This window comes from Nannospalax galili, unplaced genomic scaffold (assembly GCF_000622305.1).
Source record: "Nannospalax galili isolate Female #2095 unplaced genomic scaffold, S.galili_v1.0 scaffold2937, whole genome shotgun sequence".
Lineage (NCBI taxonomy): Eukaryota > Metazoa > Chordata > Mammalia > Rodentia > Spalacidae > Nannospalax > Nannospalax galili.
This window is the reverse complement of record NW_008339366.1, coordinates 90,479-107,385: the sequence shown is the minus strand read 5'-3', so window position 1 is coordinate 107,385 and position 16,907 is coordinate 90,479. Positions and strand designations below refer to the sequence as shown.

At 38.7% G+C, this 16,907-nt stretch overlaps 2 protein-coding genes across 2 annotated transcripts; both read left to right on the top strand.

Annotated features, from left to right (window-relative positions):
• Nucleotides 1–332: 332 nt before the first annotated feature.
• Nucleotides 333–1,346, top strand: LOC103734809 (olfactory receptor 502). The gene has a single exon (XM_008833879.1). The coding sequence runs from the start codon at nt 347–349 to the stop codon at nt 1,289–1,291; it is 945 nt and encodes a 314-aa protein (XP_008832101.1). The 5' UTR covers nt 333–346; the 3' UTR covers nt 1,292–1,346.
• Nucleotides 1,347–12,486: 11,140 nt separating this feature from the next.
• LOC103734808 (olfactory receptor 502-like) lies at nt 12,487–13,431 on the top strand. Its single transcript, XM_008833878.1, has one exon. It carries the CDS (start codon nt 12,487–12,489, stop codon nt 13,429–13,431), a length of 945 nt encoding a protein of 314 aa, XP_008832100.1.
• Nucleotides 13,432–16,907: the final 3,476 nt, after the last annotated feature.

The following is a 16,907-nucleotide window of genomic DNA, read 5'->3' as shown; positions in this document are numbered from 1 at the left end:
ATATATACACACATACATACATATACTTTTTTTCCTAATGAACTTGGCATTTATTTTTGTTATTTTCATGTCTCTTCTCTTTTTATTATTTGGCTTAAAAGGTACATTTTGGAAAACAATATAATATATAAGAAAAACATTCTATTATGAATTTTTCAAATGTTTCTGCTAAACTCAACTTTAAAATTACAGATCATCATTGCAAGTAAATATGTATTGGTATTTGAGTATTGATACTTATAACAGCATTCTAGATATATTAATGAAATTACAACTATATATTTATAAATTTATTCCTGTGACATCTCCATCTCAACTTTGTTCTTGCAGGAGCTGTACTATCCCCATGGCTTTCATGGGGAATGTGAACCACACTGCAGTGACAGAGTTTATTTTACTTGGCTTAACAGATGACCCAGTTCTTCAAGTCATCCTCTTCTTCATCATCCTGTGTATCTACCTGGTGACTGTGTTGGGAAACCTCAGCACAATCTTTCTAATCAGAGTCTCCCCTCAGCTCCATCACCCCATGTACTTTTTTCTGAGCCATCTGGCTTTTGCTGACATAGGTTATTCATCTTCTGTCACACCCAATATGCTTGTCAACTTTCTGGTGGAGAGAAATACAGTCTCTTATGTTGGATGCGCCATCCAGCTTGGCTCAGCTGTTTTCTTTGGGACAGTTGAGTGCTTCCTTTTGGCTGCCATGGCTTATGATCGCTTTGTGGCAATCTGTAGTCCACTGCTTTATTCAACCAAAATGTCCACACAGGTGTGTGACCAGTTGTTCGTAGTAGCTTATATAGGCAGATTTTGTAATGCTTCTTCCTTTACCTTTTCCTTCTTTTCTCTGCTCTTCTGTGGACCAAACAGAGTCAATCATTTCTTCTGTGACTTTGCTCCATTAGTAGAACTGTCCTGTTCTGATGTCAGTGTCCCTGCAGTTGTTCCATCATTTACTGCTGGCTCCATCATTGTGGTGACAATATTTGTCATAGCTGTCTCCTACATCTACATCCTCATCACCATCCTGAAGATGAGCTCCACTGAGGGGCGGCACAAGGCCTTCTCCACCTGCACCTCCCACCTCACTGCAGTCACTCTGTTCTATGGGACCATCACATTCATTTATGTAATGCCCAAGTCCAGCTACTCCACTGACCAGAACAAGGTGGTGTCTGTTTTCTACATGGTGGTGATCCCTATGTTGAACCCCCTCATCTACAGTCTGAGGAATAATGAGATTAAAGGAGCTCTAAAGAGACAGCTCGGAAGGAAAATATTTTCTTAGAGATGTCTGTTGTTTTGTAGGACTTCCTATAGTAATAATATCTGATAGGCATAATATTAAATGTGTCTGTGTTTATGATTGAAAAAAGTCTCCAGATATACTATTAACATCTGGGAGGATTTTCAATAAATGGAAGTGCTCAAATTTCAGATTTTATAACAAACCAGATGTTCACAATTCATTATCTTTAATAAAATTAAATCAGGATTAATTAAGGGCATAAATATAATCATAAACTACTAAAATTCTTTTCAAATTGTATTCATAAGCTTTTTCAAAATTGCTCAAAGTTAACCTTTTTACAGATTGGCTCATAATTACCTCCAAAGGTCCTGGTTCCTTGGAACAAGGCCTATTCTCTATTGTGGTGCTCTTGGGATGTGATAGGAACATTTAGAGACTGACCCTCATGGGCAATCTTTAGTTTGCTGGAAGCCTGCCATGGAGGAGATGCTGGAATTTTGAACATTCTTTGTTTATTTTCCTTATTGACCACAAGGTGAATGGTTTAGCTCTATCATGAATCCCTACCATGATGTGCAACCACAGGACAGGACCCACATCAATAGAGTCAACTCACCAGGCACTCCAACCTCCAAAATTCTGTCCAAAAAAGAATCCTTTTTAAAAATATTTTATTTATTATTTTAATTTTATGTGTATGAGTATATACCTGCATGTATGTGAGTGCACCCGTGTTGTGCAATGATGCAGAGGTCAGAAGAGGGCATCGAATTCCCCTGGAACTGGAGTTAACGACCATTCATAGCCACCACATGGGTGTTGGGAATTGAATCTGGGTCCTCTGTAAGAGCAGTCAGTGGTCTGAACTGCTGAGCCATCTCTCCAGCCCTCTTTTTCTTTTTGTAAGGTGATTACTTTAGCTGATGACAGAACATACTTTGGCACAGGATCTGGAGCAATGGAGCTGGAACTGATCTGAAAGTCACTTCCCCTGGAGGATAGCTCTCATAGCTTTGGAAAGCACTATAAAAGGTGCTAAGACAGAGCATCAATCAATGGTTCAACACCAGCTTCAAGATTAAATAACCACATCAGTGGCTGGCACAGCATATGATATTGGTGCAACAGTGGGACTAAAAGCCCACTCAATGGGGGGACACTCATGTGTGGTACTGTAAACATAGCCAAATACACATGGCTGGAGAGGTCATATATCTTAGAGAAAACTCCAAGACTGTGACATCCCTAGACAAATGTAATTTTTTTTTTACTATGTGAGAAGTATGGATCCTTATATTACAGAAAAATATCCCAGTCACCACTCAGCAAAGAAGCTTCTTTTGCACCATACAGAGACTAATACAGAGTACTACAACTGGTCATACACAGACATTGTCTATGAATTGCCTCAGCCTAAGTGGCACATCTACAATGCAACCTCTACACCTAAGGCTCAGGGAACATAGAACAAGGGATAAGGACACTAATGAATCTCTCAATTCTCATTAATGAAACTCCTTCATGCAACAGAAAGCCAGGAACACAAAAGGTCACAAATGATCAGTGTAGAGATTAAGAGTCAGCAGAATGCTTGTCCTTGGACAGGACTCCTATATTAAATTTCATCCACCCATGGCTCAGGGACCATTGCTGAAGAGGGGACAGAAAGATTGTAGGAGTCAGAGAGGAGGTGCATGACCATATGGAAATAAAGTCCTACTGGCTCTTGGGACCTTGCTCATATGAACCTATAGCAATGGTCTCAGCATGTACACGTCCCATGCAAACTCAAGCAGACAAAGCCCAGTACAGAACTGGGGAAATGGACAGCAGACCCCGAACTTAGCTAAAGAAATACTGGCAGCTGATTACTCCTGGGTGAGTGAGAGCTGATCTTCATAAAGCAAAGAACGTTAGATAGACTGACTAGACATCACCAGATGAACCTGCACTGAGCAAAATCTGGGGACACTAACTTGACACAATAGGCCTTAACACAAATATCAGAATGTATGAATTCTAGTGGGGAGGTTATGGGAGGGTGCCAGTATGGGAAGGGGTAAGGTGATTAAGATTGATTAAGATGTTCTGTATGAAACAAACAAAAATTCATTATAAGGCCATGTTTGACATAAAACAACTGACTTGCCCATTTGTAAGGATTTGAAGGGAAAAACAAAGTTTATTCATGAATAAACTTTGCCTTGGAAAAGTCAGAAGATTTGATTAGCCTTAATCCTATAGGAGGCTGTCTACCAATTGGCTAGTTCCTCCAAGGGACTGGGCCTGCCCCAGAGCATGGACCACTGAGGTGCGGCTGGGGGCCAACTTGGAACTGAAGCCATGAGCAGGGAGGAACTCATATGGTGGTGGGTGTGGAGAGAGAGGTGGCCCTGGCACCTCATCCTTGTGGACTCGAGAGGGGGCATCTACTGATCTGGGACAAGACTGCTGGCCCAAGATGCGTGGGCAGAAAGTTAATGGAGACTATGGGTGGGGCCATGGGAGCATCTGATGGCGGGGTCTGAGCCCTGGTGCAAGAGTGCTTGTCTTTGTAAGTTCCCTGTTTACCCCCTCCCTACCTGAGGGCATAAACCATAATAAACTCACATAAAGATATGTTATATGGTTTGCTTGATAATGCAGGAGGCCTAGAGGGAATTTGGGTGACAGAGGCCATACAGATAATGAGAGATCTTGAATCCTATGCCAGTATAGAATCGTGAATGGGTGCACAGATTAGGATTCCTACTGGATCATAGGCAGAATACAAGGACCCCAAATGGTGTTACTTGGAATGTGGGCAACAGTTCTATGTTCTCTAAACTTCATTCTCACTGTCACTAAAACACAGAACGACAGGTCAGGAGGATGAACAGTGGGCTGCTGGCCAAGGACTTGGGAGTATATATCTTCATTGCTACCTACTTGTGAAGGTGTTTTCTTCTTGCCGCAGAATGAGTTACCACAAATCACTGACTGCTTCACAGAATGAGTCTCCCACTGACTGAACTTCTCACCGTGTCCACATCTGACCTCTTCATGACTGCCTTTTGCAGGCATTTCTCACCCAGACACTGTTGTCAGGAATCTCAGGCTCCCTGGTTTGTGGTTCTTTCTTGCCTTGGGATCTGCAGAAGATTTCAGTCTTAAACAATAGACACCTCTGAAGATAGATACTGGCTATTGCACTCAGAGATACGGAGAGTGACAATGTGGATTATTTTTCCCCCAAAACTGGTCCACCATACAGGAAGAGCCACTGTCCCAGTAAACTTCTCAGTTGATTTAAGACTTGAGAGAACTGTGGTCTTGTCCTGTGTGTAGGGCTGCCAGTCTTTTCTCAGCTCAAAGCCTGTCTTACCTTGTATATGTGGATTTGGTTCTTTGCCCCACCCCTGATGAGGAGCTAAGACTGGAGCTGCAGGGTGTTTCCTACTTTTTGCTGCATGGTTTTAAGTATCTCTGTGGCTTTAAGTTATTCTATTAAGTTTTTGTTGACTTCTAAATCTATTCTCCACTTTTCATCTTTGGAAAAGATTTTCATGTGTCATTGGGACTTTTCTCTTTCATGGAGTCTTGAAGACTCCCTTATCCTTGCACATGCATTGAAAATACTTTTCATTTAAAATTTCCTGGCTTTAAAATTTTGTTTATTTGGAGTACAAATGTTATAAATTTTGACAAAGCTGAGTCAATCTTTTTCTTGCATATTTTTAATATATTTATGTGCATTTCAGTAAAACGTCTTACTTATCTTTATTCCCTCTCCTTCATTCACCTGTCTATACAACCTCCCCCACTGATTTTATTCATCTTGTCATATATGTTAAGACCTTTCAAGTTTTTATAGCCAGGTGTCCCTTAGTGCAATTTCATCCGCTGGAGTCTAGTCAGCCTATCTGGCATCATTCCGTTAAAGAAAATCAACTCTCCCTCACCCAGTAGTAATCAGCTGCTCATAGTTCTTTGGCTAAGGTTTGGGCCTCCTGACCGTTTTCCCCGTTCTATGCTGTGTTTTTATCTGGTTTAGATTGCATGAGTATTGTGCATGCTAGCAGCATTGCAATAAGATCATGTGAGCAAGTTCCCAGAGGCCTGGAAGACTCTGTTTTCTTATGGTCACACACCAACCCTGGCTTGTACAATCTTTCTGCCACCTCTTCCACAATGGTCCCTGAGCTATGGGTGGATAAAATTTAATATATGAGTCCTACCCCAGGATACACTCTCTGAAGTGTCTTCTTCTCTACACTTTGGTCAGTTGTGGCCTGTGTGCATGGTACTCTGTTACATGAGGAAGATTTACTGATGAAAGCTGAGAGATGCATTAGCATTCTCTCTATCCTCTGTTCCACTATGTTCTGTGAGCTTTAGGTGTAGCGGTTTCATTGTAGATGTGTCACTTAGGGTTGGAGATATCACAGACACTTATCTGTGAGTGACCAGTTGTGGAACTCTGTAATAGTTTCCGTCTGTTGGAAAAAGGAGCTTCTTTGATGAATGGTGAATGATATACTTGTCTGTAAATATAAGGATCCACATTTTTCCATTCTTATTTTCCTTGTTCACTGTACTTTTGGGCCCTATCTAAAAAAATATTGTTTTGCTGTCCATATGATACAAAGATTTTCTAAGTATCTTACAATCTTTCCCATATTTCATTTCATGTATGTGCATGGGCACACATTTGAAGGCCCAAGGCTGATGTTTGAAATCACCCTCTTTTGCTCTCCTACCTTATTCAACGAGACAGAGTCTCTCAGTCAAACTCAGTGCTTCTCAGCATGGCCAGTCTAGCTCATCAGTTTGCTCTGGGGATCCTTTGTCTCAGCCTTTGTTGGCTGAAATTTACACAGACCATCTTGCTCACATATCATTTATATGGTTCTGGGGATTCAAACTCTGGTCCTTAACTCTTCTGCAGCAAGCACTTTAACCTCTAAGTCATCTCCCCCATCTCTTCAAATGTCTATGAGACATTTTAGCTGATCTTTGCAATTGGTAGGCATTACAAATTTGTCTTGACTTCTTCCTTATGGCTATGAAGTCTTTCACATAACACACTGAAAACTCTTATCTCGTTGAGGGTTCTTAGTCTCATTCATAAAATGATTTAAGAATGGACCCAAATGGAAGCTTTAAGACAATTTTATTAGAAGTTTATTTATTTATTTTGGTCTTTTTGAGACAGGGTCTTCCTGTAGCCCCAGCTGTCCTGGAACTCACTAGGTAGACCAGGCTGGCATTGAACTCACAGAGTTCTATCTGCCTGACTCTGCTCTGCCTCCTGAGTGCTGAGATTAAAAGCGAGTGCCACCACACTGAGCCCTTTCTTAAAATTTTAAAGAAAAATCCTCAGGGCAGCTGGGCCGGTAATCTTAGAAGCTGCCTTGAGGAGGAGAAGAAAGGAGAAAGAAAAGCCATGAAGCCATGAAGGTTTAGAGCCTGCATGGAGGGAAAACATGTGACAACCTGGCAGCCACATGGTGCGGAGAAGGAAGATTTAGAGAAAAAGTAAAGACATGCAAGATGCTAGGGCATCCCAAAGTGTGAAATAAATCATGTTTAGAAAAGGAATATGAAGAAGAAAAAGAGAGATTACGCCTTTCTGAGGAATTCAGAAAAGCTGGTAGACATATAGAGAGCTACATGTCCGTGGCTGGGTCCAGGAGCAGTGCATTAGGAGGTGGGATTCCAGGCAGGAAAAGTTCACTGTCTTATTAACACACTAGGTATTCCATCCATCTATTTAGCATGACTTAATGTGAACCTATCTTCCTAGGTAGGGGTGGTCCTATGACTAGGTGATTGACCAGTGAAACTGGAAACATGGGTCTTCCAAGAGACTAGAGATTTCATAGTCTTGACCAGTTAATCTTACAGGGCTGTTTCCTGCTCTAACATGATTGAATTATCTTTAAGATTTGTCCAAAGCCAACAAGTTGGTGCATATATGGATATTTCTAATACACATGTGGATCTATTTTTGAACTGTTATTTCTGTTCCATTTTTCCAATATAGTACTGTCCTAATTACTTTAGAGTTTGGTAAGTCTTAAAATTATGCAATATAGGGGGCTGAGGAGATGGCTCAGTGATTAAGAAAACTTCAGTTCTTCCAGAGGACTGGGGTTCAATTCCCAGCACCCACATGGCAGCTAATAACCATCTGTAACTCCTGTTGCAGGGGATCTGGCACTCTCTTCTGGCTTCTGTGGGCATTGCATGCACATGGTACACTTATATACATGCAGGCAAAACTCATGCACATAAAATAAAAGTAATAAATAAAATGTTTTAAAAATCATACAGAGTAAAATTGTCTAATTTTGCTGTTTTACAAATTTGTTATCACCAGTTCTGATTTGTTTGTACATCTATACAGAATCATCTTGTTAATTTACACAAAAAGGACATGCTAATTCAAATTCACAGTGCATGGAATGAACAGATCAATTTGTGGAGAATTGGCACCTCAGTGGTAGTGGGTTTTCCAGTCCATGACCAAGGTTTACCTCCTTCCATTTATTCAAGTCTTATTTAAATTCCCCTTAAAATTTTTAATAATGTGGTTTTACATTGATGCACATGATTTGTTCCTAAACATGTTGCAACACTTTCCTATGCTAAAAATGATTAGTTAAAAACTAAAATTGCTTTCATATATGTAAGGTATTATCATGCCATCTTGCCAAGTTAAAGTGTTTTGAATATTTATTGGAATTTATTGCTGGAAAAGTCACTTATAAATAGGGAGTTTGACTTTTTTCATCTTTGTTTTTAAAATTATTTTTAATTATTTTTATTTGAATACCTAGGTTCCACTATAATGTTAAATGAAGGCAATGCAGGTGGAGTGCCTTATCTCTTTCCCAAACATTAATGGGAATCATATAATATTTTCCCATTAAGAAGGATGTTGCTAGGGCTGGAGAGATGGCTCAGCAGTTAAGAACACTGGTTGTTCTTACAGAAGACTTGGGTTCGAATCCCAGCACCCACATGGCAGCTAACAACTGTCTGTACCTCCAGTCCCAGGGGATCTGACAGCTTCTTCTCACCTTCGTAGGTATTACATGACACGGGTGCACTTACCTGCCTGCAGGCAATACACACATACACGTAAAAATAAAAATAATAAATAAAATATTAAAAAAAGAAGATGTTGTTTCTCTTTATCAGGTTTTCTGCTTTCTTAAAGATTATTTGAATTTTTGAATATGATACTTGTGAACAAAGGTTCCCAGGAAAACCTTGCATTCTTTTGCAAGGCTGATTAACCTATTAGAGTTCTGGAGAATGTGGAGAGTCTGGAACATTGCAGGTCCAGAGCCCAATTGCCATTTATCACAGGCTATCTGTAGAACTTAAATAGCCATTTCTTTGCCCAACTCTGTTTCTGACCTAACATTCCATGACTAACAGATTAAAAAAAACTTTTTGAAAGGTATTTATATATAAGCCACCAGGTCCCACCAACCAAAAAGCTAAGAATGTCATCGGATAGCATCTGAGACCTGTAGTAGAATTCCCCCCCTTTGCTGTGACCTGCCTGCTGAATGTATCCACCAGTGTGTTTGAAAAGTGTCTTGATTTATGAATTTTCTTTGTTCTGTTACCATAAAAACTTCATGGAACTGTTACCATGTTGGACCATGGAATTTGGGGTAACCTGAATCTGTGTTCTAGGGCGATGGTCACTCATATTTGGCTCCAGGATAAACTCTTATCCCCTTGGAAGTGAGAGTTTATGTTTTTGTGTCAACATACTAACATTTCTATTGACATTTACACATACATCTTTGCATTGGTTTTAAAATGAATGTTCTCAGTGGTATATTTTCCCACAAAATTTCAAACTTTACCTCCATTAGTAAAGTACTGTTATAAAAAATATGATTCCAAGACCTTGTGTTATAAAAAATGTAATGATTCCAAGAACTTGTGTTTACTTTTCTCACTCTACCTTTATGTAATCATTGTGCTCTGTCTCACATCTGCTTCTTTAAGGGGACCACAGGAAGTTGTATGTTTATTTTAGTGATATTTATGCATTTTCAAAATAGAAGAAATATATTTTTATTTTGAGTCAGGTATTCACCATTTTAAATTCCTTTTATACATTCTTGCAACTAAGATATTTCCATCTTCTCCCTAAAGTCCATCTTCTTGATTGTATACTCTGGGTAAATGTTGGGACAATAACAACCAAATTTGACAGAGACATGTGAGAAGCTCAGAGAGCCTGTTCTAGAATTTTCCATGGCCTAGTTAAGGGAATAACAACTATGCCCTGAAATCCAGCTTCCATTATGTGGAGTTGCCATCAGGAATCTTAACAATTTGAATATCTGAGAGTTGCTTGCATGTTGGTTTAGCAAAATGTGATGGGCTTCTCAGGGGGCCATTGGATTTAGAGAAGGTGTTGTGGGGTACTTCCCCAGCACCAATGTCTTGACCATTCAGACACAGAAAATTGCCAAAAAGAAAGCCTTTATTAGCCTGCTGGCAACTACACTAGGCATTTGGGTCCTAAGTGCAGCCCCGATTCATCTTTAGGAAAAGCTTTTATACAGCAAAACCACATGAGGGTGAAAAGTGTAAGTTTCCAAGCATTTCCAGAGCTTAGAGGTTGAAAGCCCCTCTAACAATTACTATTCTGCAAAAGCAAGCCAAGCGTAAAACACAGTAGTATAAATCTGCTGTTAGCAGGAGCCAACAGGAACATGCTGACCTCCTCTCTAGGCAACCAGAGGCCTGTTGACCTGTTTTCAAACTCATACCTTGGTGCAGCTGAGTGGTACCTGCCTGTTCCCACACCCTGTACCAACTGTCTTTTAGTTTTCAGAGGCTACATTCAGTCTGGACTCCAATAGGGCATAGCTATGGTCAAGAAGGTGCCTTAGCACGGAGTGGAGCATTTATGTTGGAGACTAGTGGAGATGGGACACTGACAGATGGGGGTCATGATGGTGCCACACAAACTGTTTGAACGCTTCAGTCTTAATTCTCTTATGTGAACAATGAGAAGAGTAGAAGTACCTACTTCCTAGATTGCTGTGAGAATTAAATATGTCTAAAATGCTACCACAATTGTTGGCACAAATGCAGATCTGAAGGAATAATGGGCCTAATTTTTGTAGTGGTTGGTTGTAAACATTCTTCATTTAAGATGGGTTAGAAGGAATGCTGAAATTAGGATTATCAAGAGAACTAGAGTAACTGAGTCTTTGGGTTGAAGATAGTGTTTCTGCCATGATCTACCCACCCTGAGGACACTATTCAAGAGGTGACACTTTTTCTAGTCTGCAAGTCATCTAAGCCTTTTTAAAAATTACCTTTCTTTATGCATCTTTCAAAACATTCATGATAGATAATGCACTGGTGACAATGTTTTTATTTGTATAAAGTTAAACTTCGCATAAAGTTCCACCTCAGTCTCCCAAGGTACTTAATGGAATATGTTTCTGGTGACAATCAAAATACTTATCAATAAATACACTGAATGTTAAATCTAGAGTTAACATATTTTAAGATTAGCATCATTTATTAAGCATAAATATCAAAGCACACTTGTAACTAATTTTCCATGAAACATTTTATTATATTATACTCTAGAAAACAAACATTAAACAAATCTTACAGAACTACACATGAAAACCTAGATGCACAAAAGCATAAATTGACAACCTGAGAACTGACAGAATCTTGAAAGCTTAGCTATTTTTGCATTGCATTACATGTTACGAATTGCATTGTTCAGTATCCACTACAGAAAATAATGCTTTGTGACAATTTAGAATTCACATCTGTGTTTTAAAAACCTTCAGAGATTTATCCCCAAAGGAGATTATAAAAGTTGGCTATATATCCACAGTGATCTTGATTTTTTTTTTCATGAAAGATGAATAAATTTTCATTTCTGGTGGTAAGACTTTGGCTTTCTTTAATGATTCTTACTGGTATTCACTTATCATTTTAGAAGATTTTCTTATCTGTACTCAGTCATAGTAACCAAGTAGTGAGCTAGTGAGCATTTCAGTGACTAGCCCTGTTTCCACCATCAGTTTACTGGGAAAAAAACTGTTATAATCTGTTTCTATGATCCCTGTTTATCTAAAGAAGACACCAACAGATATGGTCTTTCAACATTATCCAAATTTGGTCCTCTGACAAAATGTTAGCTTTGAGTGATTTGGAGCTTTTTTTTTTTCATATTTAAAGATTAAAATTGAAATTTAAAAATGTAAATTTGTAAAAAAATCTTTGTCGAAAGTTTATGCATAAGACTAGTTTAGAAGCAAGACAAGATTTAGAGGTTGGTATAATCTATGTGCCTACATATTATATTTAAAAACCCCATTTGGAAATCACTGCTACAGAAGGAATAGTTGTATTCTTTTGAATAAATCTAATAAATTATATGCTTGGTATCAATTATGCTATTTCCCAAAATTATTTCATTTATATTTCAAACTATTTGTTACCATGAAAGATGTAACAACCTAAGTAACTCTTTTCAATTAGATCTCAGAAGCCTTTAAAAATAAGCTATTGACTCATCATATGCGTATTGGATTCTCAGATGTTTTTTATTTAACTTCTTTTCTACATTATTGTTAAAAAATGGATAATTACACATTTGGAGTTCACTGTTCCCACTTTACCACTTGCTGTGTAGTTATGCATAATTTACATGGCCTCTTTTAAAATCATCAATAAAATAATAAAAATGATATTTTATGAAAAAGCATTATTTCCTAGAAATAGACTATCTCTTGCCAACCCATATGTGGGTACCTAAATAATTCTTAGATGTATGCTTGTTATTTAAGAAGTACATAATAAATATTAGCTTCTATGTAACTACTTCTTGGAAAATCCTATGTATATACTTTTTGTTAATATATTCAGCAAATATTTTTATTATGTTCACCAGTCTTCTGCTTTTATTATTGGCTTTAAAGACACTTAAGGTGCATTTTGGGGAACAATATAATATATAAGGATAAAAGAATTTTCTATGCATCAAATTTTCAAGTGTTTCTTCAAATAGCTTCAAAATTAGAGACACAATCATTAATGCAAGTAAATATATACTGACACTTGAAAAATCATTATTACAATGATATTCAAGATGTATTAATGAAAATACACTCTCTAATTTATAAATTATTTAATGTAATCTTTCTATCACAGCTTGGCTTTGGCATAAACTACATTATGCCATGGATTTCATGGATGATGGGAACCTCACTGCAGTGACAGAGTTCATTTTACTTGGCTTAACAGATGACCCAGTCCTTCGAGTCATCCTCTTCATCATCATCCTGTGCATCTATCTGGTGACCCTGTCTGGAAACCTCAGCACAATCCTGCTAATCAGAGTCTCTCCTCGGCTCTATCACCCCATGTACTTTTTCCTGAGCCACTTGGCTTCAACTGACATAGGCTATTCATCTTCTGTCACACCCAATATGCTTGTTAACTTCCTGGTGAAGAGAAACACCATCTCTTACTTAGGATGTGCCATCCAACTTGGCTCGGCTGTTTTCTTTGGGACAGTTGAGTGCATCCTTCTGGCTGTCATGGCTTATGATCGCTTTGTGGCAATCTGTAGCCCACTTCTTTATTCAACCAAAATGTCCACACAAGTGTGTGACCAGCTGCTTATAGTAGCTTACATAGGTGGATTTCTTAATGCTTCTTTCTATACTTTTTCTTTCTTTTCTTTTGTGTTCTGTGGACCAAATAGAATCAATCATTTTTTCTGTGATTTTACTCCTTTAGTTGAACTCTCCTGTTCTGATAACAGTGTCTCTATAGTTTTTGATACCATGTCTGTTGGCATCGCCATTATGGTGACAGTGTTTGTCATTGCCGTCTCTTACACCTATATCCTCATCACCATCCTGAAGATGCGCTCCACTGAGGGCCGCCAGAAGGCCTTCTCCACATGCACCTCCCATCTCACTGCAGTCACTCTATTCTATGGGACTACCATATTCATTTATGTGATGCCAAAATCCAGCTACTCCACTGACCAGAACAAGGTGGTGTCTGTGTTCTACATGGTGGTAGTCCCTATGTTGAATCCCATTATCTACAGTCTGAGGAATAATGAGATTAAGGGAGCTCTGAAGACACAGCTTGGAAGGAAAATATTTTCTTAATGTATCATGTTATATTTCAGAGCTTAATTTAGTAATGCTATGTTATAGGTATAATATTTAAAGTAATGCATCTGTGGTTGAAAAATTCTGTTGGTATATTATCACCAGTAATGACCTTTCCAATAAGGATGGGGTTTAAGTTTCAGATTATGTCCTAAGTAAGAGGATCCTAGTAGGCAATTTTTAATAGAATCAAAAACTTTTAATTAAGACAATAAATTGAATAAAATTAAATATAAACTTAAAATACTTTTGAAGCTGTATTCATATCTTTCCGTTTTCACAATGATTCTCATTAACTGCATTTTAAATATTCCCAAACTTTTCTGTGATTTGCAAAAAGCTTGTTCCCTATGTGGTACTCTTAGAAAATGCTGGGAACTTTGAGGGATTGACCCTAGTGGGAATCTTTAGTTAGTTAGCTGCATGTCATCAAAAGAGACAGTGAGACTCAGGGCATTCCACTTCTTTTTCCTTATTTACCTTGAGTTGAGTGGTTTTGCTCCACATGTAACTCAAACATAATTTCCCACCACAGACCCACAGCAACCAAATAAATCCCTAAAAGAATGAAGGCCCTTAAACTTTGTTATGAAAATATTCTTTCTTTATTGATTTTTTTCTTTATTGGTAACAGAAAGTAACAGTAAGAGAAAGCAGAATACGACCAGTTGTTTCAACACCAGCTTATCCTGAGACAAACCTGATAAATATGATTCTTACAGTACATTGTGAGAAAAAATGATAAGGAACAGTCACAGAGTAAAGTTGCTGAGAAAATTCTTATAGAAAGGTTATCTATGAAGGATAGGCCTTGTAGACCTACAAACTTGTAATCTGTGATGCTGGCCTCTGGTCCTGGTCCAAATTATGGAGTGTTTAGAGAAGAACATGTGGTACATCTCTCTTTAATCTGAGGATTCCTCTGCCAGCCCTGAAGAAGTGCCTCTTCTGGAATGAGAGATTTCTGTTTCAAAGGACCAAAACAAAAAAGCACAGTTTTCCAGAAGAGAGTCAAGCTTATACATTCGATGGTGAGGCTGTGAGGAAGAAAACATTAGGATTTTGTAAGCTCAGACCCACATCTTGGTCTGCATGCTGGAGCAGACCTGGCTGTTTCTCCCATGAATCTATCTTCAGGGGAGATTCAACTATCCTCCATATGCTGATGACTATAACATCTATTTCCTTTCTCTTTCTTGAGTTTAGAAGTTCAGAAACAAATTCTATATTTTCATACATTTCAAAATTATATTTTATGACTTTTTCTATACTAGCAGGGTTGAAAATGACACAGAGATGGAATTTATCTTCTGCCATAGAATCCCAACAATAAACTAAAAAGTTAAGTGTCAGAGACTTCAAATACAGGTTGAGTACTGTTGAGCAAAAACAAAAGAAAATCACAGAGCTGAGTGTGGGGGGCTGATATGCCAAGGGTATGGAATGGTCAGTGGAGTCTTCATTGGAAACCTAATATCCTAGCAAATACTGTAGTAAGTGCGGGCATTCATGTTGAAAAGGGTGCTGTGTACAGCTAGGTGTGTGAATCCAATACCCCATGCACATGGAGTTCACCTTTGATTTTTGGTTATAACAATGACAGCAATGGTCATTTTAATCAATCCCATGCTGACCACAACTTGAACAAATAATAAAATGTTAAGTGTGTCTTCAACATCAATTTAGGGCTTACAGAATAAGAATTTTGTGAGTGTCTAGGAACTCCATGAAGACAGACCCAAAGTTCTAATCTTCTTTATCAACATGAGAATTTGAAAATTTAGAAGAAAATTGCCAACCTGTATTTTAGATTTAATGGTCTTTTGGGTTAAGAGCGATAAACGTCAAACAACTAGGGCATGTCCATTGGAGAAATGTGATTGAAGGACATCACATACATCCTTAGGATAATAGGAAAGTGTGAGGAAGCAAGATGTGCACAGATTGCAGCCACAGAGGTCTAGGGAATCTTGAATCTTGAGTTTGGTCTTAAAGTGGTCAAGACAGGTGGTATCTCAGAGTGAATTCGGCAAGTAAAGAACACAAGTGTCAGTTATTCCTTGTAAGCCCAGAAAAAAAATTACTGGCCAAGCAGAAGGAAATGCCTGGTACTAAACACGAGAACCAGCAACAACAGCATATAGAGGAGTGAAACCATTAGGACTTAACATAGGAATTAATCACAATAGAACATGATGTTACTTTTACTTCTAAAGTAAGAAATACTTGAAATATATGCAATTACAGAAAATGAAAAATAATGATTAAATAGTGTTCAGCAATCAACTGAAAACTGTACCAGTCATCACTCACAGCAGGTGTTTTCTGGTTGGTGAGCAAGGTCCTCCTGGGTTTTAAGACCGTATCACAGGGGCAGCACAGGCAGAGGAGCAGCCTGGCTTAGAAGTTTCATGACCATCATTAGATGCATTACATCTGAAACAATGTAAGAAAAATTTCAGGGAGCCTTCAAGGGTTTTTTTAGAGTCATTAAAAACAGTGAAGCATGTGGCATAAAACAGCATATTTTATTTGTTGTCATCCTGGTCTTGATATACTACTAACATTTCATTGGAGTAGTGAGATTGCTCAGTCTGACAACTTGGGTTTAATTCCTGGGACCCAGATGGTAGAAGGTGAGAAGCAACTCCAACTTTTCTTCTGACCTTCAATCTTGCTCTGTGGTGTCTCCCATTACATAGCAATAAAGGCCCATTAAGGGAAAACTATTTCCTTCTCGTCAAGAGAGTGGCATCTTTGGCCCGGGTGGAGTCCTAACATCCCAGATGGGCAGGTCAATCACATGGCTAAGGAAACAGTAAGTAGAAGGCAGACCCCCCTCAGGAAGGTGTACCACGTTAAGCCATGCTAAAGAGATAGGAGGAATCATATTCCCTTCAGTGAGATAACGCACTTTTCCTTCCTGTAATCCCTGCTGTCTATACCGTTGCTATGGAGTCACCATGAGGTTCTGTTAGGTCAGTGGATCTCTCTGAGACCCAATTCTGAAAGACACAATTTCTGCCTTTCTTCTGAATGCCAGCTAGAGCTGAAGTCTGCATTCTCTGGTACTCGGGGCCTGTTGGTTCTTATTCTCTGATGCATTTGCCTCCTTCCACCTGTGACTGTTTGGAAACAGCAAGGCTTTCTGTCTTCCACTTCTCTATCCCTTTCTCCAAGCTGCTGTGGACATTTCAATCTTGCCAATCCCGAGGTTTTCCTTTAAATGCTACTAAAATCGTTTTTGATCTTCCATTTGAGTCTAAGAACCTCAAGAAGGGTCCCTGATTTTTCCTGGTAACATGAGGAGACTCTTGTAGGTCTCTTCAGAATTCCTAGTAACACCCCAAATCCCCTTAAATAAATGTAATATGGGCCTGGAGAGATTGTTCAGCAGTTAAGAGCACTGACTGCTGCTGCAGAGGACCCAGGTTTGATTCCCAACATCCACATGGCAGATAGTAACCGTCTGT

Excerpts from the sequence above, each read along its gene's own strand:
- LOC103734809 (XM_008833879.1), top strand. The coding sequence starts at position 347 with ATGGCTTTCATGGGGAATGTGAACCACACTGCAGTGACAGAGTTTATT.
- LOC103734808 (XM_008833878.1), top strand. The coding sequence starts at position 12,487 with ATGGATTTCATGGATGATGGGAACCTCACTGCAGTGACAGAGTTCATT.